General features: G+C 36.6%; 2 protein-coding genes across 2 annotated transcripts in view; one reads left to right on the forward strand and one right to left on the reverse strand.

Moving 5' to 3' along the window:
• gask1a (golgi associated kinase 1A) overlaps window positions 1–9,019 on the forward strand; it is a 44,643-nt gene extending 35,624 nt beyond the window's left edge. Inside the window, exon 3 of the mRNA XM_073847982.1 lies at window positions 8,399–9,019. Within this exon, the coding sequence (XP_073704083.1) occupies window positions 8,399–8,551 (153 nt within the window). The 3' untranslated portion in view covers window positions 8,552–9,019. The remainder of the gene's footprint in view (window positions 1–8,398) is intronic.
• Window positions 9,020–17,211: 8,192 nt separating this feature from the next.
• On the reverse strand, window positions 17,212–27,913 carry pomgnt2 (protein O-linked mannose N-acetylglucosaminyltransferase 2 (beta 1,4-)). Its single transcript, XM_073847145.1, has 2 exons — window positions 27,651–27,913; window positions 17,212–20,183 (listed from the first exon to the last, which is right to left on the reverse strand). The coding sequence occupies exon 2, from the start codon at window positions 20,146–20,148 to the stop codon at window positions 18,400–18,402; it is 1,749 nt and encodes a 582-aa protein (XP_073703246.1). The 5' UTR covers window positions 20,149–20,183; window positions 27,651–27,913; the 3' UTR covers window positions 17,212–18,399.
• Window positions 27,914–27,987: the final 74 nt, after the last annotated feature.

Genomic DNA, 27,987 nt, shown 5'->3' on the forward strand with positions numbered 1-27,987 from the left:
CTACAGCCGGTATTTCATTGTTCCAAAGAAGGATGGAGGGCTGAGGTCCATTCTAGATCTCAGACAGCTGAACCGAAAACTGAAGTTCAAGATGCTTACTGTCAGTCAGGTCGTGTCTCAAATCAGGTCCGAGGACTGGTTTGTCACGATAGATCTAAAAGACGCGTATTTTCACGTCTTCATCCTTCCTCAACACAGGAGGTTTCTCAGGTTCGCTTTCAGGGGCGAAGCTTACCAATACAGAGTTCTTCCTTTCGGCCTAGCACTCTCACCCCGCACTTTTACTGCTACGGGGGCACAACTCATAGATGATGGTCTCTCAACTGAGATTGTTGAGACCATCCTTCAATCTAGAGCTCCCTCTACAAGGAGACTTTATGGCCTTAAGTGGAAGTTGTTCACCTCATGGTGTAGAGAACGGCAATTAGACCCAATTGGTACAGTACTGGAGTTTCTGCAGTCTCGCTTTTCCGCAGGCTTAGCCCACTCCACCCTGAGGGTGTACGTGGCGGCTTTATCGGCCTACCACGCCCCTCTTGGTGGCTTGTCAGTGGGTAAGAACCCCTTGGTCACACGTTTCCTTTGCGGTGCACTCAGGTTGAGGCCTCGAGTGAAGCCGAGGGTCCCCACGTGGGATCTCGCTGTGGTGCTCAAAGCTCTCTGTAGGCCTCCTTTCGAGCCTATAGAGGAGATTTCGGACCGCACTACAGGCCTTTTATCCTCCTCCATTCATGAAGAGCGACCATCGGAAGTATAATTGCATGTGTCCAGTGCGAGCATTGGACACATACGTCCACAGAGCTGCCTTGTGGCGTAAAACAGAGCAATTGTTGGTTTGTTACGGTCCCCCTAAGAGGGGGCAACCTGCAACAAAACCTACAATCAGTAGATGGATCGTGGATACCATATCCACTGCTTACGAGTCCTCTGGCCTCCCATCACCGATGGGAGTCAAGGCTCACTCTACTCGAGGCATGGCTGCCTCTAAAGCTCTGCTGGCAGGTGTCCCTATTCAGGACATCTGCAGTGCTGCGGGTTGGTCCTCACATTTAACAGTCGTCAGGTTCTACGAGCTAGACCTAAGAGCCACTCCAGGCTCCTCTGTCCTTGAGTGACAGATATTTTGCTTCAAACGCACGTGCTTTATACTACCTGGTCGCTTACGTCACCACGCCGGTGACGTCACTCCCGTCATTTGATTGGTTACAGACTACGTTCAGAGCGGTGTTCGCCAATGGCATTCCCCAAAGTGTTGATGACGCAGCGTCTCGTTCCCTCAGGGAACCAGGGTTACATACGTAACCTGGGACGATTTCTGCAATAGATAAATATAATCATGCGATTGGAAAAATTCTAATAAATAATCTATGGCTTTGACTACATCAGCTCTGAGAGTGTGTATTCCTTTGGAAAGTACTGGGGAACAAAATGTTATTTTCTCAAGCAGTACAGCTCATTAAGCCTTAGATACATTGCTCTCTGGAAAGAATTAACTAACTCGCTTTCATTTGCCAACTTCAAAATCCACCACTGCACTGGCAAAGCAGTTACTTGCCCCTATTACTTAAGACAGTGTAACATTTGTGGTTAGATAACACATTTATATATAAAATGATACTATATAATGTAGTTACATATATATTTTCACAATATAATCTATATTTATATTCATGGTTGACACAATAACATTTAGCAACACAACTGTTTTCAGTTTGTCTGCTACTTGAGCACCAATCAGCGATTTAGAATGATATATGAAGGGTCATGTGACACTGAAGACTGGGATAATAGCTGGTAAATATTCTGCTTTACCATCACATGACTAAAACACATTTAAAACTTATTAAATTTATTTCAAACTAGTACATAAATGGATATAAATGGAGCTTTACCCAGTATAAAATATTTCTTTCAAAACATTAAAAATCTTACCAACCCCAAACTTTTTGTTATTGAATATGAGGCAGATTTGACAATGTATAAATACATATACTGCATACACATTTTATATAACTGACTAACAGTATGCGATAAATTTTAAAAGCACCAGTGAAGCTGGTTTTAGAAGAGTGAGTGTTCAGTGAGTAGGTTGTTATCTCTGCTGTCTCTTCTTTCCCTGTTGCTGGTGATTTATTTAAGACACGGTTATCCTATTAACCCTCGTCTGGAGAGACATCTACCACAGACAGCAACAGAAAGACTGTCATGATCAGGGTCATGCTACCCTCAAAGTGTTTCAGAAGACAGCGTAGAAACCTTATTTCATGAAAAAAGCAGGATATAAGCATGCCCTTGGAAAAAAAACATAAGTTTTAATTGGTTTAAGACAACTATATATATTTTTCAATGGCCTGTCTCTGTCTGACGTGATTTATTATGGAAACCTTTAACATCATCAACAGTCTGTCGCGACTCATGTGTAGACATTTTATTAGCCAGAATAACATACTGGTATCTACACAACATGTCCTGACTGTCAAGTTATCTAAAGCTTATTATTAAAGGAACAGTAAACCCAAAAATAATAATTCAAAAATGATTCACCATGTCATTTTAAACCCAAACACAGTTGAAGTCAAGCGTTTCCATACATCTTGCAGAGTTAATTATTTTACCAAAAAAAAAAAAAGAGAGGGATCATACAAAATGCATGTGATTTTGAAAAATAAGATATTTCACATAAAAGACGTTTACATATATTCCACAAGAGAAAATAATAGCTGAATTAATTAAAAAGACCCAATTCAAATGTTAACATACACTTGATTCTTAATGCTGTGTTGTTACCTGAATGATCCACAGCTGTGTTTTTGTTTTATAGTTATAGTTGTCCTGAACAGTTAAACTGCCCACTGTTCTTCAGAAAAGTCCCTTTCTTCAGGTCCCACAAATTCTTTGGTTTTTCAGCATTTTTGTGCATTTGAACCCTTTCCATCAATGACTGTATGATTCTGAGATCCATCTTTTCACACTGAGGACATTTGAGGGACTCATATGCAACTATTACAGAAGGTTCAAATGCTCACTGATGCTTCAGAAGGACAAAAAATGCATTAAGAGCCGGGGGGTGACAACTTTTGGACGGAATGAGGATGTGTCCATTTTTATTATTTTGCCAAAATATCATATTTTTTTATTTAGTACTGTCCTTCATTAGCAACAGCAGATGCTTACATGTTCCCCAAAAGACAAAATAAGTTCAATTTACCCTGATCTTCACATTCAAAAAGTTTTCACCCCCAGCTCTTAATACATAATTTTTCCTCCTGAGCCATCATTGAGTGTTTGTACCTTCTGTAATAGTTGCATATGAGTCTCTCAGTTGTCTTCAGTGTGAAAAGATCTCAAAAGTAATGTCATTGACACGATATTTTATAAAATAAACAAAAAAATACTTTCTATTATACCAGCTTGAAAAGAAGAGAAAACTTTAAGTGAGCCGTTTAAAAATGGCTCTACCAATACCGTACTGTTTGAATGTTAATGGCTGTTTAAATGTTAATCTATTGGGAATTAAACATGACGATCAGTTCAGCAAAGGCTACATGGTTCCAGTGGCTTATTGTTTTGGTTTCAGCTATAGCACTTTTTTGGAAACTACATAGAGGAAATACTTGCATAATTATAGCTTTTACAAAGACGTTCCTTTTTTTTTTTTTTTGCCTGTTCAGAAACTATCGTGTTGTGCAAGAGCTCTGCCCTCTGCTGACTCTCTCTGACGCAAATGAGAGTCCTTAAGGTCCTCACCTTAGAGTGTTGCCATGACAATGAGCAGTCAGCTCCAGGCACCCTCTCAGGCTCATTGTAACGATGTGATTGACAGATCCCACTCGAGGCTGTTGTCTCAGGTGTAAAGATGTGACAGTAACAGGAGAGAGTGTCATTTGGCTGCCCTCTCTCTTTCGTTCCACAGCTTTAATGAGGATTTACACAGCTAGCAAAGGCTCACTTTAAACCTGGACCTCATACTGAGATAATGTGGAGAATATGATAGGAAATGTGATGCATTTGTTATATTCAAGTGTAGTTACTAATTGATGTAACTGGAAAACTGTTAATTTGATTGGTATATATGTGTTGTTATTGCGTTAAATGGGGTTGCTTCAACCCACAGAGTTGAAAAACAACCCGCGGCAACAATGAAAAAAAAGTAGCCCTATTCCGCGGGAAAACTGTGGACTTGGCAACAATTGCGCAGTGCACTGTCATACGGAGGTAATCAGAGAGGACATAAAGGAAGCGATTATATGTTTATTTATCATGTGATCCATAGAAGCCAGCTAAATTACATGCAGACAATGAAAAATATGAAAAATAATGACAAGGATGTGGCAAAAGAGAGCAGAGTTTTGAAATTTTTATGATACAAGCCTTTATTTTGCTTGTATATAGAGTTGTTACTGTAATATTTATTATTACATATCTATATCTATATATTGTTAATGTTCTGACACATAACACTTCCACTGACTACCTTTCGCAACTGTATTGATAACTGTGGGTATGTAAAATCTTTGAAGTGACTCCTATGAGCGTATAATCGTGACGAAAGTCGATCTAGAGTGGTGTAAAATTTGTGTGAATTCCAATATGACCTTTCAGACTGAGGTCGCATTGCAAAACATCTGGGCCCATATTCACAAAACATCTTAAGGCTAAAAGTAGCTCATAAGTTGTTGATTTAGAAGAAAATCTTAAAAGTAATGGGTCAGTCCTACATTTAAAACTCCTAAATTCTTGCTCTAGAGTATTTTTACAAAGCGTTTTAGTGATAAAACTATGTTAGGAGTAGTGAAGAGGACTCCTAAGTCACTAAGACCAAGCCACAAACTATCCTAAAATGGCTGTTGTCGGCTATCTGCCTCAGAACGTAAATATTTTAGAAACATTTGAAAAGGGGGAGCTTTTAAAAAAGGTATTACCTTTGGTTTTGGAGGTTATCCAAACTCCAAATTTTCCTTTGATTATATCCTTGTTTTCATTAACTAGTTGGGCAAGAAGTAACAGCTGTTCTTACATCCAGTTTGGTTTTCTTTTACGTTTACATGTCTTACTATCAACCATGATTATTCTGCTCTGTCAATTAAAAGGCTGTTTATGCATATTCACTAATTCTCTACACGAAGCACAAATGTAAGAGGCTGACTTGATTAACTGGGGCCCAGGTCAGGAAGCAGACAGACTGGCTAAACCGACCGTCTGCTAGCCGCCTCACGTCACAGAAATCAGTTAATTCTCAGCACATAGAGACCCTTTCACCTAGATATCACACTATAGAGACTGTGTCTGTTCCCCAAGTTAGAAAATACAATAAACGTCCAAAGCAATGTAAGAGTAACAATTTAATTGATGTTCAACAAATAAAAAATGTATATAATACTGAGAAACAAATGATAAAGCTTGGCTTATTAAATATCAGGTCACTTTCTACGAAAGCACTTTTTGTAAATGATATGATCACTGATCATAAGCTAGATGTGCTCTGTTTGACAGAAACCTGGCTAAAACCAGATGATTACATTACTTTAAATGAGGCAACCCCCCAAAATTACTGTTATAAACATGTGCCACATGTGAAAGGTAAGGGGGGAGGTGTTTGCACAATTTATAGCAATATGTGCAGTGTTTCTCAGAGAACAGGCTTTAAGTATAACTCGTTTGAAGTAATGGTGCTCCATATAACATTATCCAAAGAATCAAGTATTAATGATAAATCTCCTGTGACGTTTTTACTGGCTACTGTATACAGGCCACCAGGGCACCATACAGACTTTATTAAAGAATTTGCTGATTTTCTATCCGAATTAGTGTTGGCCGCAGATAAAGTCTTAATAGTGGGTGATTTTAACATCCATGTTGATAATGAAAAAGATGCATTGGGATCAGCATTTATAGATATTCTGAACTCAATTGGGGTTAGACAACACGTTTCAGGACCTACTCATCACCGAAATCATACTTTAGATTTAATATTGTCACACGGAATTGATGTTAGTGGCTTTGAAATTCTGCATCAAAGTGATGATATCTCAGATCATTATCTAGTCTTGTGTATACTCCAGATAACTAAAACTGTAAAACTAACTCCTCGCTACAAGTACGGTAGAACCATCACTTCTACCACAAGAGACTGCTTTGTAAGTAACCTTCCTGATTTATCTGAATTCCTCAGCATATCCGATAGCTCAGGAAAACTTGATGATGCAACAGAAACTATTGACTCTCTTTTTTCTAGCACTTTAGATATAGTTGCTCCTCTGCGGTTAAGAAAAATTAAGGAAAACAGTCCGATGCCGTGGTATACTGAACACACTCACGCACTGAAGAGAGCACGACGAAAAATGGAACGCAGCTGGAAGAAAACAAAACTAGAGGTTTTCCGTACAGCCTGGCGTGAATGTAAGATATCCTATAGAAAAGCATTAAAAACTGCTAGATCAGATTATTTTTCATCTTTCTTAAAAGAAAACGAACATAACCCTAGGTATTTATTCAATACAGTGGATAAATTAATGAAGAATAAAGCACCAATAGGTGCTGAATTTTCCCAACAGCACAGCAGTAATGACTTCATGAACTGTTTTGCTACCAAGATAGATACCATTAGAGATAAAATTGTAACTATGCAGCCATCCGCTACAGTATCGCATCAGATATGCTATAAATCTCCTGAGGAGCAATTCCATGCATCTTCAACTATAGGAGAGGAAGAGTTGTACAAACTTATTAAATCATCAAAACCGACAACATGTATGTTAGACCCTATTCCATCTAAGCTACTAAAAGAGGTGCTTCCAGAAGTCATAGATCCTCTTCTGAATATTATTAATTCGTCACTATCGTTAGGATATGTCCCCAAAACTTTCAAACTGGCTGTTATTAAGCCTCTAATTAATAAACCTCAACTTGATCCCAATGAATTAAACAATTACAGACCAATTTCAAATCACAGATACTAGAAAAGGTAGTGTCCTCACAATTGTGTTCTTTCTTAGAGAAAAATGGTATCTGTGAGGATTTCCAGTCAGGTTTTAGACCGTATCATAGCACTGAGACTGCTCTTATTAGAGTTACAAATGATCTTCTCCTGTCATCCGATCGTGGATGCATCTCTCTATTAGTACTACTGGATCTTAGTGCTGCGTTTGATACTATTGACCACAATATTCTTTTAAATAGACTTGAAAATTATGTTGGCATTAGTGGTACTGCACTGGCTTGGTTCGAATCGTACTTATCTGACCGGCATCAATTCGTAGCAGTGAATGACGAGGTATCATATCAATCACAAGTGCAGTATGGAGTACCTCAAGGCTCAGTACTAGGGCCATTACTTTTTACACTTTATATGTTACCCTTGGGAGATATCATCAGGAAACATGGTGTTAGCTTTCACTGTTATGCTGATGATACGCAGCTCTATATTTCTTCACGGCCTGGCGAAACATACCAATTTGAAAAACTAACAGAATGCATAGTTGAAATAAAAAATTGGATGGCAAGAAATTTTTTGCTGCTAAATTCTGAAAAAACAGAGGTGTTAATTATTGGACCTAAAACCTCCGCATGTAATAACCTAAAACACAGTCTATTACTCAATGACTGCTCTGTCAATTCGTCGTCATCAGTCAGGAACCTAGGTGTGCTATTCGATAGCAATCTTTCCTTCGAAAGCCACATTTCTAGCATTTGCAAAACCACATTTTTTCATCTAAAAAATATATCGAAATTACGACCTATGCTCACGATGTCAAATGCAGAAACGTTAATCCATGCATTCATGACCTCAAGGATAGATTATTGTAATGCTTTATTGGGTGGTTGTTCTGCACGCTTAATAAACAAACTCCAGCTGGTCCAAAATGCAGCAGCTAGAGTTCTTACTAGAACCAGAAAGTATGACCATATTAGCCCGGTTCTGTCAGCACTGCATTGGCTCCCTATTAAACATCCTATAGATTTCAAAATCTTGCTAATAACTTATAAAGCCCTGATTGGTTTAGCTCCGCAGTACTTGAGCAAGCTCTTATCATATTATAGTCCCTCACGTCCGCTGCGTTCTCAAAATTCTGGCAATTTGATAGTACCTAGAATATCAAAATCAACTGCGGGCGGCAGATCTTTTTCACATTTAGTGCCCAAACTCTGGAACAATCTACCTAACACTGTTTGGGAGGCAGACACACTCTGTCAGTTTAAATCTAGATTAAAGACCCATCTCTTTAACCTGGCCTACACTTAATACATTTCATAATCCAAATCCGTTAAAGGATTGTTAGGCTGCATTATTTAGGTCAACCGGAACCAGGGACACTTCCTATAACACCTGATGTACTCGTTGCATCAGAAGAAGAATGGGATCTACGCTAATGTTAGTATCTTTCCTTCTTATTCCGAGGTCACCGTAGCCACCTGTATCCAGAGCAGACGGTCACTGCAGTCTCCCGGATCTCGTCCGTACCCATCAGCACCCAGAGATAACCTCTACAGCCCTGAATGTCAGCAGGGACCACATCAAAGACAGATCATCAGTGAAGACCTCATCACCTAGACGGCCATCGACGCAAGACAGCGAAAACCAGATGAGTCCTCTCCAATCTGATTTTGTGGCAACTTGGAACTCTTGCATCTACATTAATATTAGTCTGTTTTTTTCTTATTCCCAGGTCACCATAGCCACCAGATCCAGTCCGTATCCAGATCAGATGGTCACTGCAGTCCCCCGGATCCAGTCCAAACCTAGAGCAGATGGTGGATCAACACCTACAGCCGAATGTCAGCGGATACCGTGTCAACTAGATGAGCCCCAGAGACAGATCATCAAGAAAGAACTCCTACCCTAAACGGCCACCGGCACAAGGCCATGGGAACCAGACGAGTCCTCCCCAATTTGACTTTGTTGCAATATCGAACTCTTGCATTATTATTGACATTTTATTTTATTATTTTAATACTGTAAGGTTGCTTTGACACAACTTGTATTGTAAAAAGCGCTGTATAAATAAATAAATAATCTTGACATTTAGACTGAACATTAACTTGTTTAATTAGTAACACTAAGCCTGTATTTTAAAATCTTTATTTGAATGTGGCAACATTTTTATTTTTAAATCTTTATCTAAATATAGCAACATAATATCACACTCTACAATATTTCTATGAATAAATCTCAGACAGAGACCCCTCCCCTCTCAGCCAATCACTGTGTGCATAGCTAGTAAGCATGCTGACATCACCCATAGCAATAAGGTCAACCCCACCCTTACTCTTAGCTTAAGACTTCTCTTTATTCTTTAGTAAAAGTTTGTCTCAGCAGCTTTGTGAATAAGTTTTTAAGAGAAAACTCTTAGCTAAAAACTTTTACTGCTATTCAGTAGTAGTAGTAGTACTAAATACGATACCTGACCTGTATCGTATTTAGTACTACATTTGAAAGTGGCACAAAAATGGAATTGAAAAGATCAGATTCCATGTGGTTTGTGCTGTTCACCCTGTCATGAGGAAAACAGATCTGCCCAAGTTTCCGAGCGCTCCATTGACTACAATAGGAGCGCTGTTGATAGTGTGCCATTGTTGCAGCTGTGGTCGCCTAATGCGTTTGAGGGGTTGAAACTTAAATGTCGGACAGACAAGATGGTATGAGGTAAAGCTGTTTTTGATGTCACTTTTCAAACATGAATATAAGATAAGTCATGAATATCAATGAATTGGAACAGCCTACTGATTTTCTTCACACAGATTCCCATTGGCTGCTCTTGCTGGTCCTGTCACATCCCTTTACTGAATGTTTTTTGCAGATTTTATAATTGTGAAAGACTGACTTGACATTGAATAAAAAAATATTGTATATGAACTGTTCTTGTCCTATATAAACAGATTTTAGTGTGCAAAATGAAAAACCTTCAATAAGCATTTTTGGCCAACAGCCAAGCAAATGGGTTAATGTATAAAACCCAACAAGCTGGGTCAAAATAACCCAGCATGTGTTCTGTCTAATATTCACCTACAATATGCCACAAAAGTGAGTACACCCCTCACATTTCAGCAACCTTTTTTAGTATAACTTCTCAAGGGACAATACTTTAGAAATGAAACCTGGATATATTTTGGAGTAGTCAATGTGCAGCTTGTATAGCAGTACAGATTTACTTCCCCCTGAAAATTACTCAACATACAGCCATTATTGTCAAAATAACTGGTAATAAAAGTGAGTACACCCTAAGTGAACTTGTGTCAATATATTGTGTTAGCACCATTGTTATCTGGCATTGCCTTAATCATCCTGGGCATGGAATTGACCAGAGCTGCACAGGTTGTTGCTGGGATCCTCTTCCACTCCTCACAGAGCTGCTGGATGTTACACATGGTGCTTCTCCACCTTACGCTTGAGGATGCCCCACAGGTGCTTAATAGAGTTCAGGTCTGGAGACATACTTGGCCACCCCATCACCTTGCATGTTCTGCTTCAGAATGTACAGTGCATAATGGAATCCATGTTTCCCTCAATGAACTGCAGCTTCGCAGTACCAGCAGCACTCATGCAACCCCAGACCATGATGCTATACCACCACCATGCTGGACTGTAGGCAAGACACAATTTTCTTGGTACTCCTCACCAGGGCATTGCCACACATGCTGGACACCATCTAAGCCAAACAAGTTTATCTTATAGTCTCATCAGACCAGTAATTCATGCTCTTGGACAGGTTGTCTTCAGCAAACTGTTTGTGGGCTTTTCTTTCCGAATGGAACCCATCTTGAAAAACCTCTGTATGACCCTGACCACTGTAATGTAACTCGGTTTCAGGGTGTTACTGAACCTCTAATAGCCTTGGCCATCTTTGTGGAGAGCAACAATACTAATTCTCAAATCCTCAGAAAGTTCTTTGCCATGAGATGCCATGTTGAACATCCAGTGGTCAGTATGAGAGAATTGTACTTAAAGCACTTAATTTTAACTGCTCTAATACCTGTGTATCTACGATACACAACTTTGTATGGTCCTGTCAAGCAGACAAAAACATAAACATTATGAACAGGATATGTGGCATGGTTAAACAACATATGCTGTTATCACATAGGGTGTACTCACTTTTGTTGCCAGCTATTTTGAAAATAATGGCTGTATGTTGATATATTTTCAGAGGAAAGCAAATCTATACTGCTATAGAAGCTACACATTGACTAAAATATATCCAAGTTTCATTTCTATAGTATTGTTCCTTGAGAAGATATACTAAAATGGTTACTGAAATGTGAGGAGTGTACTCACTTTTGTGAGATTCTGTATAGCGCTGGGTTGCCAAATAACAGCATTTTTCTGTGTGGAAACACATCATCACAGTTTGTGAAAAGGGTCTTTTGCAGTTTCAAGCCTCAAAAAGGATGCAAAAGCTCTATTAAACTACCATAAAAAATCCTTCATAACCTTGGTGGGTAACACTTTATAATAACGTTCAGTTGTAAGTCATTTATAAGTGGTTAGTTAATGATAAAATAATGATTTGCAAAACATTCATAAATGTTTAATAAGTGATATGCTAACAATTTGTGTATGTTTTGCTAATTCATTTACAAGTTATTTACAAGTAATTAGTTAATGATGAACTAATCATTTACAAAACATCACTATGCATTCATAAATGATTAATACGTGATATGTTAGTATTTTTACATATGTTTTGTAGATTAAGTTATAAGTTATAAATCATTATAAATCAAGTGATTAGATAATGATGAACTAATAATTTACAAAACATGATTATACGTTCACAAATGATTAAGTAATAGGCTAACAATTTACAAATCTGTCGTAATTTATCTTAAAAAAATAGCATCATGAAATAATCAAACAGATCCTTAGTAAGTGGTTAATATGTTACTTGATGATATGATTTGTCACTTAAATAATTAAAATATCAATCATTTAAATGTTTATCCTTCACTGAAGATCGCATCATGAATAAATCATTTACAAATCTTTCAGCATCCCCTAATCTAAAGTGTAAACAATTCATCAGTTGTAAATGTTTTACTCATTTTTCAAAGGTCTTTCCCCCAGTGTGTTTACCCACCTGATGCCCACACAACCTGTAACCGGCAGGTTTGTAAAACATTTACAACTGATGAGTAGTTTACACTTTAGATTAGGGGATGCAGAAAGATTTGTAAATGATTTATTCATTATTTATTCATCAACGGCTTTTGAATACTTTGTAGTGTGTACTGCAATGTAAGGGCTGACTGGTTGTAGTGTATGAATTATATAAGGTTATTTAGTATTTTATAACACCCTAAACAAACTTTCACAGGAACTTCAAATTTGTTTTCATATCAACTTCAAATTTGGAAAAACTTATTTAGATTTAAGACTTCAAATTGATATAAAATTTAGGATAAAACCTGTTATGTACAATATGTATTTTATATAAAATATAATAAAAATTGTACAGTGTATTATCTTTACAGTAAATTTAAACTTCTGTAATTTGTTAATACTTTTTTTTTCTCGCTTCTGCAGTAATCTGCTGATTGTTTTCTTTAAAAAGAAACCTACCTTATATCCAAAGTGTTCATGAATTACAATTTAAGTTTGGATAAACCTAAAAAATGGGGGTGACAGTTAAGGGGTTAACTAATTTTTAACCATTTAATAAGGATCTGTTTGATTATTTCATGATATGCCATTTTTCAGATAATTTACGACAGATTGGTAAATCGTTAGCATAGGACTTACAATAAAATGAACCTATCACTTATTCATAATTTATAAACACATAGCCATGTTTTGTAAATAATTAGTTCATCATTAACTAATTACTTGTAAATTAATTTGTAAATGACTTGTAAATGAATTAACAAAGCATACACAAATTGTTAGCATATCACTTAATAATCATTTGTGAATGTTTTGTACATGATTATTTCATCATTAACTAATCACTTATAAAAGACTTACAACTGAACGTTATTATAAAGTGTTACCAGCTCAGGAAATAACATCAGAGGGTGAATAATTGAAACCTCATATGCTGTGAGCTTCACCTTCTCCTCATTTCCATTATTTTTTTGAAAATAAACCCAAACTAACTAGCCACATTTCCTTTGTAACATCTTCCTTCGGAAGAAAACTACCAATGTATTACACATCTAAGAAATTCACTAATGATTGCCAATTTCTGGTCTTGAACATTACTCGGACAGGGCTTGTTTTCCCTGTGGAGGTTAAGTAAATTTTTTGCCTCAAAGACACAGTTTATAATTTCAATTCCATCTGAAGAAAATGACTGTATCTTGTTATGACCCACATAACCTCGGTAAAATGATGTAGCGAATTACCTGCTGTTTTTCGGCTAACTCAGAGGTCCTATGAGAAATCTAATCCAGCCTGTTTAGGAATCCCTGTTATTGAGGTACTGTATTATTTTTAACAACACCTCTCATTTATTTTGACCTTCATCAAATATAGAAGTTCTGTTTGTAGCCCTAAAAAAACAATTAGCATCTTCAAGCCATGCGTTCCCTAAGGAAATTGTACAAGTTTTTAGAAGGTTTTCAATTTATAACTAAAATAAGGTCTATATATATATATATATATATATATATAAAATAAAAACAAACTGGAAAGCCAGATCAAGAAAGCTCTTAGAAATGGCCACTGTAGTGTCAGCATGAGGTACGAGCATCACCTTAATTAATTTCCTCCCATAATTATACATATCACTGTAAAACCCAACAAGTTATGGTAACTCAAACCGTTTGAGGAAACCGATTGCCTTAAACCATTTAACTTTTAAAACCAATAAATATGAGTACTATAAACTCATAGAAATCGAGATAAATCAACTTATTTTTTAACATTAGCTTAGGCAATTATCAGTGTAAACTCAACTTAACGAAATTAAGTTTATTCCACTCAGTTTGAATTCAAGTAACAAATCTAAGTTTCATCAACTATATAGCTTCTTAAATGGTTTGAGGAAACCAATTGCCTTAAATGGTTTAAGTTATTCAAACTCAAAGCAATCAAGTTACATAAGACTTACCAAAAACACTGGGAATCATGACAGAACAGCCCTCAAACATATTTTTTAATAAAAACTAACTGGAAAGCCAGATCAATAAAGCTCTTAAAAATGACCACTGTAGTGTCAGCATGAGGTACGAGCATCACCTTAATTAATTTCCTCCCATAATTATACATAAAATTGTAATTATAATTATATAATTATAATTATATTGTAATTATAAAAAAAAAAGTTATTTTAACCTTGTTGAAAACTATATGCACCACTAAAGAAGGCACATTTCTAATGATTCATTTAAGAATAGCAGGATAAAAGATCATGCTATTTCGTGTTTAGGTTAATGAGTTCAAAGCAAGCTGATGTAATTTGTACTTCATGCCTGAAACCTGGTTTGAATCGGTTTCAACATGCGGAACACACCCCACACACATTCAATCTTTTTCATCGGCTCGTCGCGGTTCAACAGTATCCCCTTCGGCTATACATAACACCTTGAACTGACACTGCCCTACATGGAGACGCTGAGCATATTATCAGATTCACTGTTCTTTCATGTTCCATTCTGTAGGCAGATGCAGCATCCATAAACAAATCTGTCTCTGGAGGGTCACAGTGATTCTGATCTCAAAAATTAAATAGCAAAAAAAAAAAAAAAAAAACAGCAAGCAGAGAAAATGGTTTACTACAAAGAGAAGAGGATTATTCAACTGTCCATTAACAGACAATAGTAACATAAATGCTTACAAAACATATCTGTATTTTATCTGTAATTGAGTGTAGTATTTTAAATCGGACATAAATTAAATAAAAAATTACCGGTAACACTTTATTTTAAGGATCAGGAATTAGACAGTAATTAATGACTAATAACTGCATTTGTAAATGACTAGTTATGGACTTGTATGCCATTACAAGCTATTTATAAGGCCTTTATTGGCTGTTGTCTTATGTTGGTCTTATAGACCCTTTATATTTGTTTCTGTCCTAACAGTGTACTAATTAGCTAAACATAAAACAAACTAATAGCTTGTATTGTGTGAATTACACACTTTATAAGTTCTCAGTACACTATGCGAATGTGTAGCTTGTAGGTATGAAATAAATATAGGAATAGGAATTTCATCAGACATTTAATTTAGCTGAAAAACAGTTACACAAAAGCAGTTTTCTAGCAGTTTTTCCACACTAATAAATGATTAATAAACAAAATATTCCCCATTCCCTTAATTTATTAACAGCTAACAAGCACATTTCTCACTAATAAATGCTGTATTACTTCAGATTATGTTCCCTATTCTAAAGTAGAAAAGACACATAAAAGATTGCAGTGAAGAATTCTGTCTTTATTGTTTGATGGTTCAACAAGAGAACAAACTACAGATGAGACACATCTGCAAACTTTCATGTCTCTTTTGTACTTTAGAATAGGGAACATAATCTGAAGTGATACTGAATGTATTAGTGAGAAATTTGCTTGTTAGCTATTAATAAATTCAGGGAATGGGGTATATTTAGTTTTTAAATCATTGGTTAGTATGGAACAACTGCTAGAAAGACTGTGCTTTTGTGTAAAAGTGTTTTTCTGTTAATTGAAATGTCTGTGATGAAATTCCTATTCTATGTGAATGTGTAGCTTGTAAGTATGAAATAAATATAGTGTATTGAGAACTTATAAAGTGTGTAATTCACACAATACAAGATATTAGTTTGTTTTATGTTTAGCTAATTAGTACACTGTTAGGACAGAAACAAATATAAAGGGTCTATAAGACCAACATAAGACAACAGCCAATAAAGGCCTTATAAATAGCTTGTAATGGCATACAAGTCCATAACTAGTCACTTACAAATGCAGTTATTAGTCATTAATTACTGTCGAATTCCTGATCCTTAAAATAAAGTGTTACCAAATTACCAGTTATAAACAATATTATCTTTAAGTTTAAAGTCCTAAAAACACCAAGGCTGCACATTCTGACCAAAAAAAAAAAAAAAAAAGAATCCATAATTTTCCAATCAATGACTGCTGGAGTGCCGTTGTTTACCAGTCCGTCTGTTATGGATTTTAGTTTAATAATTCAGCAAATATTAAAAAAAAAATCAAGATATTGACAAACTGAGACAATACACATGAATCAATATTAAATAATAATACTGATAAATGATAAAGACTTTTAAATAAAAACAAGACATCACAAAAATGTCTGAGAAATTGTACATTTAATAAAAGTGACAAAAATGATGTATGACATTCCACTGGCACATAATGGTAAATCTCATGAACTGGCAGAGGAAACAGAGCGGTTTACAGGACCCAAGCCTGCAATCTTATATATATATATATATATATATATATATATATTCTCTCCTTTAATAATTAGATGATTGTTTTCAACATAGAAACATATACATACATACATACATATATATATACATACATATGTATGTATATATATATATGTATGTATGTATGTATATGTTTCTATGTTGAAAACAATCATCTAATTATTAAAGGAGAGAATGGGAAACCACAAACATCTGTTTCTCAACTCAAGAGTGGAGGCAAGATGATAGGTTTTTTCTCCATGCTAGGTTTTTTTCTCTGATTATATGCAAAGGACATTTCTGCTATTTTGTATTACAAACAGAATTCATTTATTATCCTCATACTTGAATAAAATTACCATCGAAACACAGAGTTATGCTAATATACTGCATGGCTGAGGTTAGCCGTTTCCGAATTTCAATTAGAAATGTTCTTGGTTTAATCTGTTTTTAGCATCATTTATATCCATTTCCATGTAATTCAGAATGTCCTCAAAGCGAAGGACAGAATAAAACCTCACTGAGTGGAAAGAGAGAAAAAAAAAAAGATGACTTGGCAGGCCATTCAGAACAAAACAGAGAAACAAAGCTTGTGGTTAGTTGTTGATTTTCTCATGTTCCATTCATTGATCACAGCGGTGAAACAAATTTAAACACACAGTGCAACTTTTAATAAATCTGAGCTACGGTATAGCGTTCAAGAGTTGTCTTCAATAAATAATTGGCAGAGATAAAGTACATGTTTCCATCTTCTCAATAATCCATAAGCCAGCAAAACACACCTTGTCTTTGCAGAAATGCAGATGAGACATGAAGGATTTGCACAAAAACGTCTAAAAAAAAACAACAGAAACTGGTATTGTCTTTTTCTAAAGCAGATATAGATACTGTTTTAAGTTTATTTGGTGAATGACAGGATAGGAAGCATATCTAAACAGTGGTTTCTTTATACATCATATAAATATTAATCTTCAAATCTTTAATATTGCATTCTGTAAGGCTTATGCAGTCATAAAAGGTTTGAAGTACTGTTACTTCTCTACTGGACATTTATCAAATACTTGTAGCCAGTCATTTAAAAACTCTACAGTTTACGAATTGGCCTTTCCCATGTTTGAACCTATTTTCTTTGTGCTACGAGCCCACTATGCTGTTATCACCAAAAACACTAGCTTGCTTAACACAGTGGTTCCAACTTACTTAACACAGAAGTAATTACTGACATGCCACCAACAAAAAAAAGAGACTTTCAAATTTCAGGACACTATCTTAAACTATTTCACCCCAGTCATCAAAGGTACTACTGACCTGGACATCTAAGTCTTCTGTCTGATGCGATTTGATAGATATCACTGTCAAACAAATTCAAACATTTCCCATTGAGCAGGTAGATAATAATCAGTGGTTCTGAGGCTGGTTAAAAAAAGAGAACATCAACACTGCAGCAAATCTACAGTTAACCCACGCAACAGCAGTCTATTTTAAAAATAGTATAATGTTTATATTTTTCTTTTATTTTCTTGCAGTTACTTCACACTATATTTCTAAACCCAAAAATGCTTCTTCATAAATGAAGTCAATGAAAAACACAATGCAAAACCTTGGGCACACTCACAAAGTCACATAAAATTCATATCATGTTGCTTAAGCCACAGAAATTGTGCATTATTTTAGTTAACCAAAGCAGGTGTCAGACAAAACCAGTGTCTTGGACTTATAAATATAAATTTAAATTATGCATTACATTTCTGATAAATAAAGTCATTGAGAACTTTGCTTGGATGGTGGTAAGAACTAAAAGAACTGGCAGTTCTGTAAACTGCTTTCTCTTCTAACCTTCACTGCAGTCAGGCCATTTGCTCTCTCAGTTCGTGACACTCCATTAAGACCATGAAGAACAATCAAGCCACAAGAGTGACAACCGAGTCGGAAGACAATTCACCCATGTCACACCTTTTAATCTTCAGGATAGCTCCTGAGAATTAATTCTCAAATTAATTCTTTGCTAGCTGACAGTGACAGTGTTACGTCTAACCTGATTACTGAATCAAGTTTTACATATAAGAACATCTGCAAATGGACCCAAGAGGTTCTTGTTAAAGATACAGCGCACCCATACTAAATATGTGGTAAAGGGTTTGATGTTCTCAGAGAAGGTGTAGTTCTGATGGGGCAGAATGTAAGGCATATACGTGTTCTCTCCCTGCTCCTGGATCCACACTTCATATTTCACCTCTTTAACCTTCAAGTACTTCAGGTTCCACGGGATCTGCCATGACACTGAGAGCTTTGCTTCATTGGTGGCCTGTACTGAGGTCTGGCACTTGGGCTCTCTGACTCGACCAGGATGTACAGTGCTCGCCACCTTGGCCTTTTTCAGATTAGGCTTTTTTAGAGTTTCTCTGAGTACGTCCAGAAAAGAGGCAATGTCCACAGTAGTGTCCTGGTAAATGCGGAAAAGCCACTCTGGATTACGACAACAAAGATGTCTTGGCACCTCCTTGCTGGCAAGGATACGTTCTTGTTCCTCCTTCTCAAGGTGGACGATGCCACCTTGATCCCAGGGGCGATCAGGATACGTAACGGTGTTCTCTTCTATGGTATTTCTCCATGCGACATACTGAAGGTCCATGCCAGGTAGGGAGGCCAAGGTTTTGTAGGGAGTGTACTGCTCTGGGTTTACAGCATAAGGAAAGAGTTCGACCACAGAGGCACCACGGGGTAAGAACATGGAGGTGATCATCTGGGCTCCATGCATGCTGACCAGCATAGTTGCCCCACTAATAATTTGGATAATGCTATCAAACGACTGCTCCTCCAAAGACACAGTGACAGTCCTCATCTGAAACTCCTGGGCTAAAGCTAGAAGTAATTCCGCCTCATTGAGGATGAGCCTGTTAGTGGTACGTTTAAAAACTACAATGTAGTCATCGCCCTCCTCTCGCGTGACGTTAAGCCTCTCCATCAAAAATGAAGCAAACTGGCGGATCTCGTTACCTGAAATCAGAATGTTGGCTTTGGGTCCTTGCGGTTGCACAAAGCCATATTGGTACCATGTTGTCATCTTTGACAGTCCCACGTAGGACTTGGTGAAGCACATGAGTTTGCCAAAAGTCTTCAACTGCTCCTTGAGAAGTGGTTGCTTACTGCTGAGCAAGCGGTAGAGATCGAAGTGAGCCCCTTCACTCCAACCCTCCATGAAGACAAGCCTGGCCTCATCATCCAAGTCTGAATACTGCTGCATGGTGTAGTAGATGGGCAAAAGATCATCATGGAAAATGTGCATGAGGTTGTCTGGGTTAAAACGGTTCAGAATTAGAGTAACATCTGGCACAAACACAGGTTTCGGCATGAACTTCAGAGCCGCTGCCGGGAGCTCGAGAAAGTTAAAATATTGAGTGTTGTGGTCTTCTACAGACGAGAGGTCCAGCAGGGCGGGCTGGAAACGACGAGGGCCAAGGTTGGGCAACATCACAGAGGCATTACTGTGGAAGAATACAAACTCCTCAGCCTCCGTGCAGTAGCAGAGGTAGTCAAAGCGGCAGATGCGATCAGTGTGCATCTTGCCAGTGCAGACCATTCTGGTGCCATGCTCTTGGAGCGCTAACAGGGCACCGTGGTAGTCGATACGCACCTGTGAGAACTCCTGTGATTGGCGTGTAAGCTGTAGCTCCTCTTCCAACTGTGATGTGTGTTCAACCAGCCGAACGTACTTCCAAAGCAAGGCTGCCACCACTGACACCAGCAGGCCATTCAGCACTGCCGGCAGGTTCATCCTACACCCAATAGCACGCATCGCAGCAGAACTCCGACCACACGCTCATGCTCCACCTGCAACGATCAGAATACCAAGTTTGAACAAAAAGGTTTATGAGTTGCTAACACATTAATAGATCATAAATCTACAGTACAGAGTAAACACAGAGAGTAAAGAGTAGAGTATTGATATAAAGAAGGATACCAAATATGTATCCCTGGACCACAAAATCAGTCTTAAGCAGCACGGGTGTATTTGTAGCAATATATATTGCATGGGTCAAAATTATCGATTTTTCTTTTATGCCAAAAATCATTAGGATATTAAGTAAAGATCATGTTCCATAAAGATATTTTGTAAATGTCTTACTGTAAAAATATCAAAACTTAATTTTTGATAAGTAATATGCATTGCTAAGAACTTCATTTGGACAACTTTTTTCTCAGTATTTAGATTTTTTTTTGCACCCCCAGATTCCAGATTTTCAAATAGTTGTATGCCCTATCCTAACAACATACATCAATGGAAAACTTATATATTCAGCTTTTAGATTATGTATTATTCAATTTCAAACAATTGACCCTTATGCCTGGTTTTGTGGTCCACGGTCACATATAATACGTGCAATATAAGTTTATGTTAGAACCTATTTTGCAATGGTGACTGGCTGACTATACATTATTCCCTACATGTTATAGTTCTTTCTTATCATATACTTCCTCTCATAAAGAGGTTTCCATGTAGTTTTTAAAGGTTTTAGATTGTGAATTGTGAATGGTGAATGTGTTTATTTATTTTAAGCCTCCAAATCTAAATCAACATTTTAACTGCAGGAATTGTTATTATTATAATCATGAGTTTTTAGTTAAAGTTAAATTTAATTCATTAACTCCCTGCAGTATAGGCATGTACTCCCTATCAGTACTGGGCTTTTTTAAAAGAAAAAAAAAACCCTTGACATAATCTAATCTTTAGAGCTGCTGGCATTCTACGGTAGCCAGCAGAGCCATGGAGACCAAAGAATAGCTAAAGAGGCCCACCTGCATTCCAAACATTCACAAAATTTGGCACTAAAATTCTATGTGTGTGTTCTCAGCACACCATGTACGCAACAGCCTATAGGCTAATGCTTTAACTGTGCCTGTTGATGTGTGGGACAACAAACAGGCTGTTTGTTTTTAGAAGGAGATAAGAAAATGTTTGCGGAAAGACATAAAAGGACCTGCTTCAGTAATCTAAAATAGTGACAGCTCTTTCTATTGTTCACAATGACTGTATCAAATTGAGCAAGACAACATTCTATGTTAAAGGCTTTATCACTACTAAAATTAACGATGAGGTTGGCAGAGCTTCTTGCCGCCACATCTCGTGGAGGAAAAATGCTAATTTTCAGGATGTGAAGGACAATCTTCTTTGTTTGTTTTCATCCATAGCATTTCATGTTTTAAGACTTAAGCGGCATTAACGTCCAATCCACAAGGATACAAACAGCAGAAACGGCAGTGTCGCCAGTTGTGCATTTAATTCCCTTCACTGCATAGGCAACCCAGAGGGAAACATAAAAAGGCTTTGCCAACTAACAAATGCCTGCAAAATGTCAGCTACGTATTGCAAATTACTGCGCAAACCCTCAGTGGCACCATCTCAGCTAACATAACTGTTTAAGACTAAAACGTCTTTGATGTCTGCTTGAAAATTAGACATAAACTGAAGAATTAATGGTTATAAACCCCACATTGCCGGGGCTCCCCTGGGTGCATTACCTCATATGTTGGCAAAATTTCACATGATATTTTAAAACAGAAACAGTTAGCTTCTAGTAATTAATAATCTTTATAATACTAACCAGCTATTCTTTTTGTATTATCAAATTAAAGAAAAAGTCCAAAATAATTCACAACATGCCAACATTTGGCTAATACTGTAGGTGATAATTAAATCAATACTGCACTCCATCTCATACATCATTTATTTGAAAAAATAAAATAAAAATAAAATACAAATAATTATAATTGTAAAAAATAAAATCAGCAAGGAGGGGTGTACAAAAAAAATAGTTTTTAATAAAGAACTGTCATGAGTTCCAAGTGAGTCCATTTAGGTTTCAGGTAACATTTACATCTGTTTTAATGTTCAGTCTGTCTCTCTCATGGGACTTAACACCCACATCGCTTCAGAGCTGTTTCGCCTACACCATTCTGCCAGTGATTATTTCAAATAACTTCGCTCAACTCAATGACTCTGCACAATAATCATTTAAAGATTAACATACTAACATGCTACCTATACAATTTATTCAGTATGTAGTACTCTATGTGTACTGTGTGCAGCATACACATTTTGTGCATTTATGGAATACCCAGATGATCCACTATATGTGCAGTATACAACACTAGCATAGCACAATACTATAATGCAATATGCTTGACTTGGCCTCCAAATTACAGTTTAATGAATGGAAATTCAGCAGTGATTTTAACTCTATTTTGAATCGCTATTTGGCCAGACCGACAAATGTTAAAGACATTGTTAAAGAGATTTTTTAAAGAGATATAGCTGAAAAAATAAGTTTCCATTAATGTATGGTTTGTTAGGAAAGGACAATACTTGGATGAGATGCAACTATTTGAAAATCTGCAATTTTAGGGTGAAAAAAACAAACAAATCAAATCAAAATATTTAGAAAATCGCCTTTATTTTGTCCTAATAAAGTTCTTAGCAATGCATATTACTAACCAAAAATTAAGTTTTGATATATTTATGGTAGGATATCCTGATGATTTTTGGCATAAGAGAAAAATCAATAATTTTGACCTATTGCTATAAATGCACCTGTGCTACTTAAGACTGGTTTTGTGATCCAGGTCCAGGGTCAGACAGTTATTGTTCAGAATGATAACTGGATGCGACGTTAAGTCATGTGACAACAAAAGTGGATTGTTATACATATAATAGGATGCTGCCTGCCTACTGTTTCACTTTTTTTATATGTAAGTACACTCTCTAAGAAAAGTCTGTAAAAAAAATAGGGCCCAATATTTGAATTATGCACTGCATTGTGTTGTGTTTTAGGGTTAAAGGGTTAGCGTTATGTCCTAAGTTATTGTTGTTTCAGAATATAACAGGTACTTTTTCAGTTTTTCTACAAATTGTTTTTTTTTAATGTAGTGTATGTTGTGGACTGTGCAATATTTAATAAAATGTTCCTAATCCATTCCAAACACATTCTAATTGAAACAGTTACTATAAATGCTATGGTAATTTGGGAATTGGATATTCAGTACTCCATTTCTGGATATGTTGGCAAGTAGATAATGCTTGTATTGGAATCTGACATGCTAAGCATAAGGTTGTGGATAAAATCTTAAGAGTACATGCAAGCTCATGTGCTTCATACTTGACCGCTTTGCTATCATTCAGATCTTAAATTTGTTTGTTGATGCTATGAGCAAAACTGATGGTAAAACCTAGAGGGAAGATGTTAAACTGCTTGCATGTAATGCACTGTGATATGGATCAGATTATGGAAGGTTCATTCACTGCTACAAGGGAAAAATCCAAGCTAAATCTAGACTATTGACGCATATGAACTTTTCAGAGCTCTTAACGTGGGGGGAAACGGGTTTAAAACTGATTTGTTTGGCGAAGCGATACGCAAACACATTAAAGAGACAGAGGCGAGTACTGTATGCAAAACAGCATAAAGACACATGCCACTAAGGAGCCTCAGTCTATCTGAGCTGTCCAGATCTAAATGGCTCTGCAAGAGCAGGCAGATCTCACGTCCTTGAAGCGCTGTCCTTTCCGTGCATATGAAGAAAGAAAGCAGGGGGTCGCATCATGCAAGAGAGGTTTTTCGGAGGAGCCGGGTGCATGTGTTTATGACTGTGTGAGAGAATGGGAATATGGGCCTGGCTGACAGGGCTTGCCCAGCTCCCTTGTGTACAGCTGGGCTGTTTGCTATGTGGATGATAAGCACCACAATGATGGGGGAAGGCAGCCTAGTGCTTCTAATGCATTTTAATAAGGCTCCTGGAAAGACACAGCTCTCAGTCTTTCAGTGGCTTTCTTCTCCAAAGAGTCCCTTCAGGATAACCAAGGAGATTCCCTACTCGGCTCTCTGCCCACGACAAAAAAACTCTCGGGCTAAAGAGACACAATCATTTCACCTCTTCGATTCTTCTGTCTGACTGCCTGCCCTTTCCGCTTCTCAATAACATCTCCTACTAAATTTTTTAATTACCTTGTGACCAAGATCTTGGGTCATTTTGAGGTAACTTCTGTGGTGATTTTTAATTTTGTTGATGTACATATAACTTTTTTTTTGCATCTTTGCATCTACACTCTTAAAAATAAAGGTGCTTCACGATGCCTTAGAAGAACCTTTTTTGTCTAAATGGTTCCATAAAGAACCTTAAACATCTGAAGAACATTTCTGTTTCACAAAAGGTTCTTTGTGGTGAAAGAAGGTTCTTCTGATTATTAAAAGGTAAGAAAGAGATGGTTCTTTAAATAACCGTTGACTGAATGGTTCTTTGTGGAATCAAAAATGGTTCTTCTATGGCATTGAAGAATCTTTTAAAACACCTTTTTTTTTTAAGAGTGTACAGCAGATGTTGTGCTCTGCATGCAACACCCTTGATCATATCCAAACAAAGTGTTAAGTACTAATTCAAAACTACTGGCACATGTTGCATCCTGATTAAAACCACCAGGCTGACACTGCAACCAATTAAAATATGTTCTCAGAAATCAAAATCAAAAGAGGTTTCACAATTGATTATTGCTGTCACTTCTGAGTACTCAAGCTCATCCTTGCTTGTGACATGTCAAGTTTGGTGAACCAACTTTCAAAATTCTTTATGTATTGCTGGTGACAGACCTTCTACCGAGTGCACAAGAATGTCAGATATAATAAGAACATGTAAGTCCAATGGAAAATAATCAGAAAGTAATCACAGAATGTACTGCTACATATGTGACCCTGGACCACAAAACCAGTCATAAGTAGCATGGGTATTTGTAGCAATAGCCAACAATACATTGTATGGGTCAAAATGATAATCTTTTTTTTTTTAATAATCATTAGGATATTAAGTAAGGATCATGTTCTGTGAAGATATTTAGTAAATTTCCTACTGTAAATATATCTGAACTTAATTTTTGATTAGTAATATGCATTGCTAAGAACTTTATTGGGACAACTTTAAAGGCGATTTTCTCAATATTTAGATTTTTTGCACCCTTAGATTCCCAATTTTCAAATAGTTGTATCTTGGCCAAATATTGTCCTATCCTATCATACATACATCAAGAGAAAGCTTATTTATTCAGCTTTCAGATGATGTATAAACCTCCATTTTAAAAAAATGACCCTTATGATTGGTTTTGAGGTCTAGGGTCACATACTTGTATGTATGCGCGTATTAAATGTCTTTAGTTAGCTTGATACAATGAATTTATTGTGGACACATGTTTTAACACTGTAAAGACACCTAATACAGGGTGGAACAAAAAAAAAATCGTTTTTTTTTAATCGTAACTCTTACATAACACACAATAAAACAGCTACTTCTAATTCCACATAATAGCAATCTGTCTAATGTCTTCTCATGCCTTTATGTCTCTTATGTTCCATAAATCTTTATAGGCTAGTTAAGCAGGCTCTAGAAATATATAGGTTCACCTATTGTTATTACCCTTAATAAGCTGCATGCTGATTGATATAGTAAGCACTGAAGCAGGCAAATGTCTTCAGCGTCCCTCTGTTCCTCAGGGACAGATGAAGAATGGGTCTGAAAGAGCTTTTCAGTGGGGGTTACAGGAAACAATGTCACTTTGCCTCCTGGGAGAAGGACTCTACGTAACACTGCAGAGCTGGGTTGAGGACAGCAAAATGACAAAATACTGGAGCAGGAAAAGGACAGGGTGCAAAACGAACAGCAGAAATATACATAGGAATCAGTTTGCTTATGGAAATTGAGGCGATAGCGTTTTTCAGACTTCTGTTTCGGCATAAACAGAGGATAAGGAAGAACGATCCAAAATACTTGTACTGATGCTTTTGCCATCAACCCCTAAATGTTGTGACTGATGGGCACAATGCAAGCAGAGATTTTGATATGAAATGCCACTCGCTATCAGATTTAATATGAAACGCATCTTTCTTTACCGACAAAAAAAAAAAAAAAAGCATGAAATAGTCTAATGTTTTTTTCTTGTCTGTTGCCTTGTATGTCACATTACAGGACAAGATAGTCACTGGCAAAGGGCTTTGCGCAGTGCATGTTCTTGTGGTGCCATCAGCCAATCAGTCTAATTCTTCTACTCACCCATTTGTCACCTGGGGTCTGCGTCAGCCTAGCAACTGCCATTGACATAAATGGGAATGGAGCTTTCTCCATGTATTATAAACCTCATCACTGATGTCAACCAAAAAATTTAAAGACAGTTACATTTTCTATACTGTGATTAAAGATCTAATTTCATCTTGTCTCTAAACTTATCAAACTTTTTATTTTGGTATTATTTTTTAGATTATTCATATAACATGCAGGATCATCTAGTTTTGTATTATTATTTACAACAATTCTCTGATTAAACAGTGTTTTAGATTGGGTTATGATGTCTCAGAGGATTCAGACCTGGTCTATGTAGTTTTGCGAATGTCTGGCAGGCACCCTGTCCTTGACAACAACAACACAAAGTTGATCCAACAGTCAGTAAGAAGGCATTTACATCTGGAAATAAAATGTTTTAAGAAAAGTTGGCTTTCTTCCTAGCATTGTTTATATGTCAAATGCTTATCCATAATAGTGGTGGCATCACATTCAGTGCTGTCCCTCCAGAATTGCTCTTTGCATTTTGTTTTTATTTCTAATATTAGTTATGAAAATAGCCACTCTTTTTAGTGTTCCAGCAAAGATGACATGATATAATTTATTTTGGCCTGATGATTCAAGCAGATCTGACTCATTTAAGTGCAAATCATTCATAGTTGCAATCCAAGCACTCAAATAATTGAATAAATTATATCTAGATTCTAGATCTATCTATCTATCTATCCACACACCAATCTATCTCTATATCTTTATACATACATTATCTATTATTTATATGTATCCATCTATATACCTATCGATCTATCTATCTATCTATCTATCTATCTATCATCTATATCTATGTCTATATATCTATATATATATATATATCTATCTATATATATATATATATATCTATATATATATATATATATATCTATCTATATCTATCTCTATATATATATATCTATATCTATATCAACAGGTAGCTATTTATACCGTCTTACACGATGTTTATATACATTCTTAAATTATCACGTGAGCAGTGATTTGTGCTATCTAGACTTTAAATAATGTGGATGATCTGTCATCATCTAAGTCAAGAAGCATCTTTCATGACCACTGCTGGAGGGGGAAAAAAAACTTTTTGCATTAACTTTTCCATAACAGACAGATAATAATACATACAAAATCATATGGAAAAACAAATGCATTACATACCTGTGGAAAAGGTGAGCCAGGACGAAGTGATGAGAATTAACTGCGGATACACTGTTTCAACAGCAGCTCCAGCAAAGCAGTGCCAATGATCATTTACAACTTTACATCGTACAAACGCAGCATTTCCGAGCTTATTGGGCTAAATACACGATGTGTTCATTCACCATTGTGATTAACTGATCGCGTGTCGGCTTAATTTTATCGCTACGTAGCGCAAATTCGACTCTGTCGCGCGTATTCTGCGAGCATTAACCCAGCTGCTGAAGAAGTCTCCACCCACAGCTATGACCGAGCTCAGATGAGAAAACCTCGCGAGATTTTATCGCCGCTAATCCGT

This window comes from Garra rufa, chromosome 9 (genome assembly GCF_049309525.1).
Source record: "Garra rufa chromosome 9, GarRuf1.0, whole genome shotgun sequence".
Lineage (NCBI taxonomy): Eukaryota > Metazoa > Chordata > Actinopteri > Cypriniformes > Cyprinidae > Garra > Garra rufa.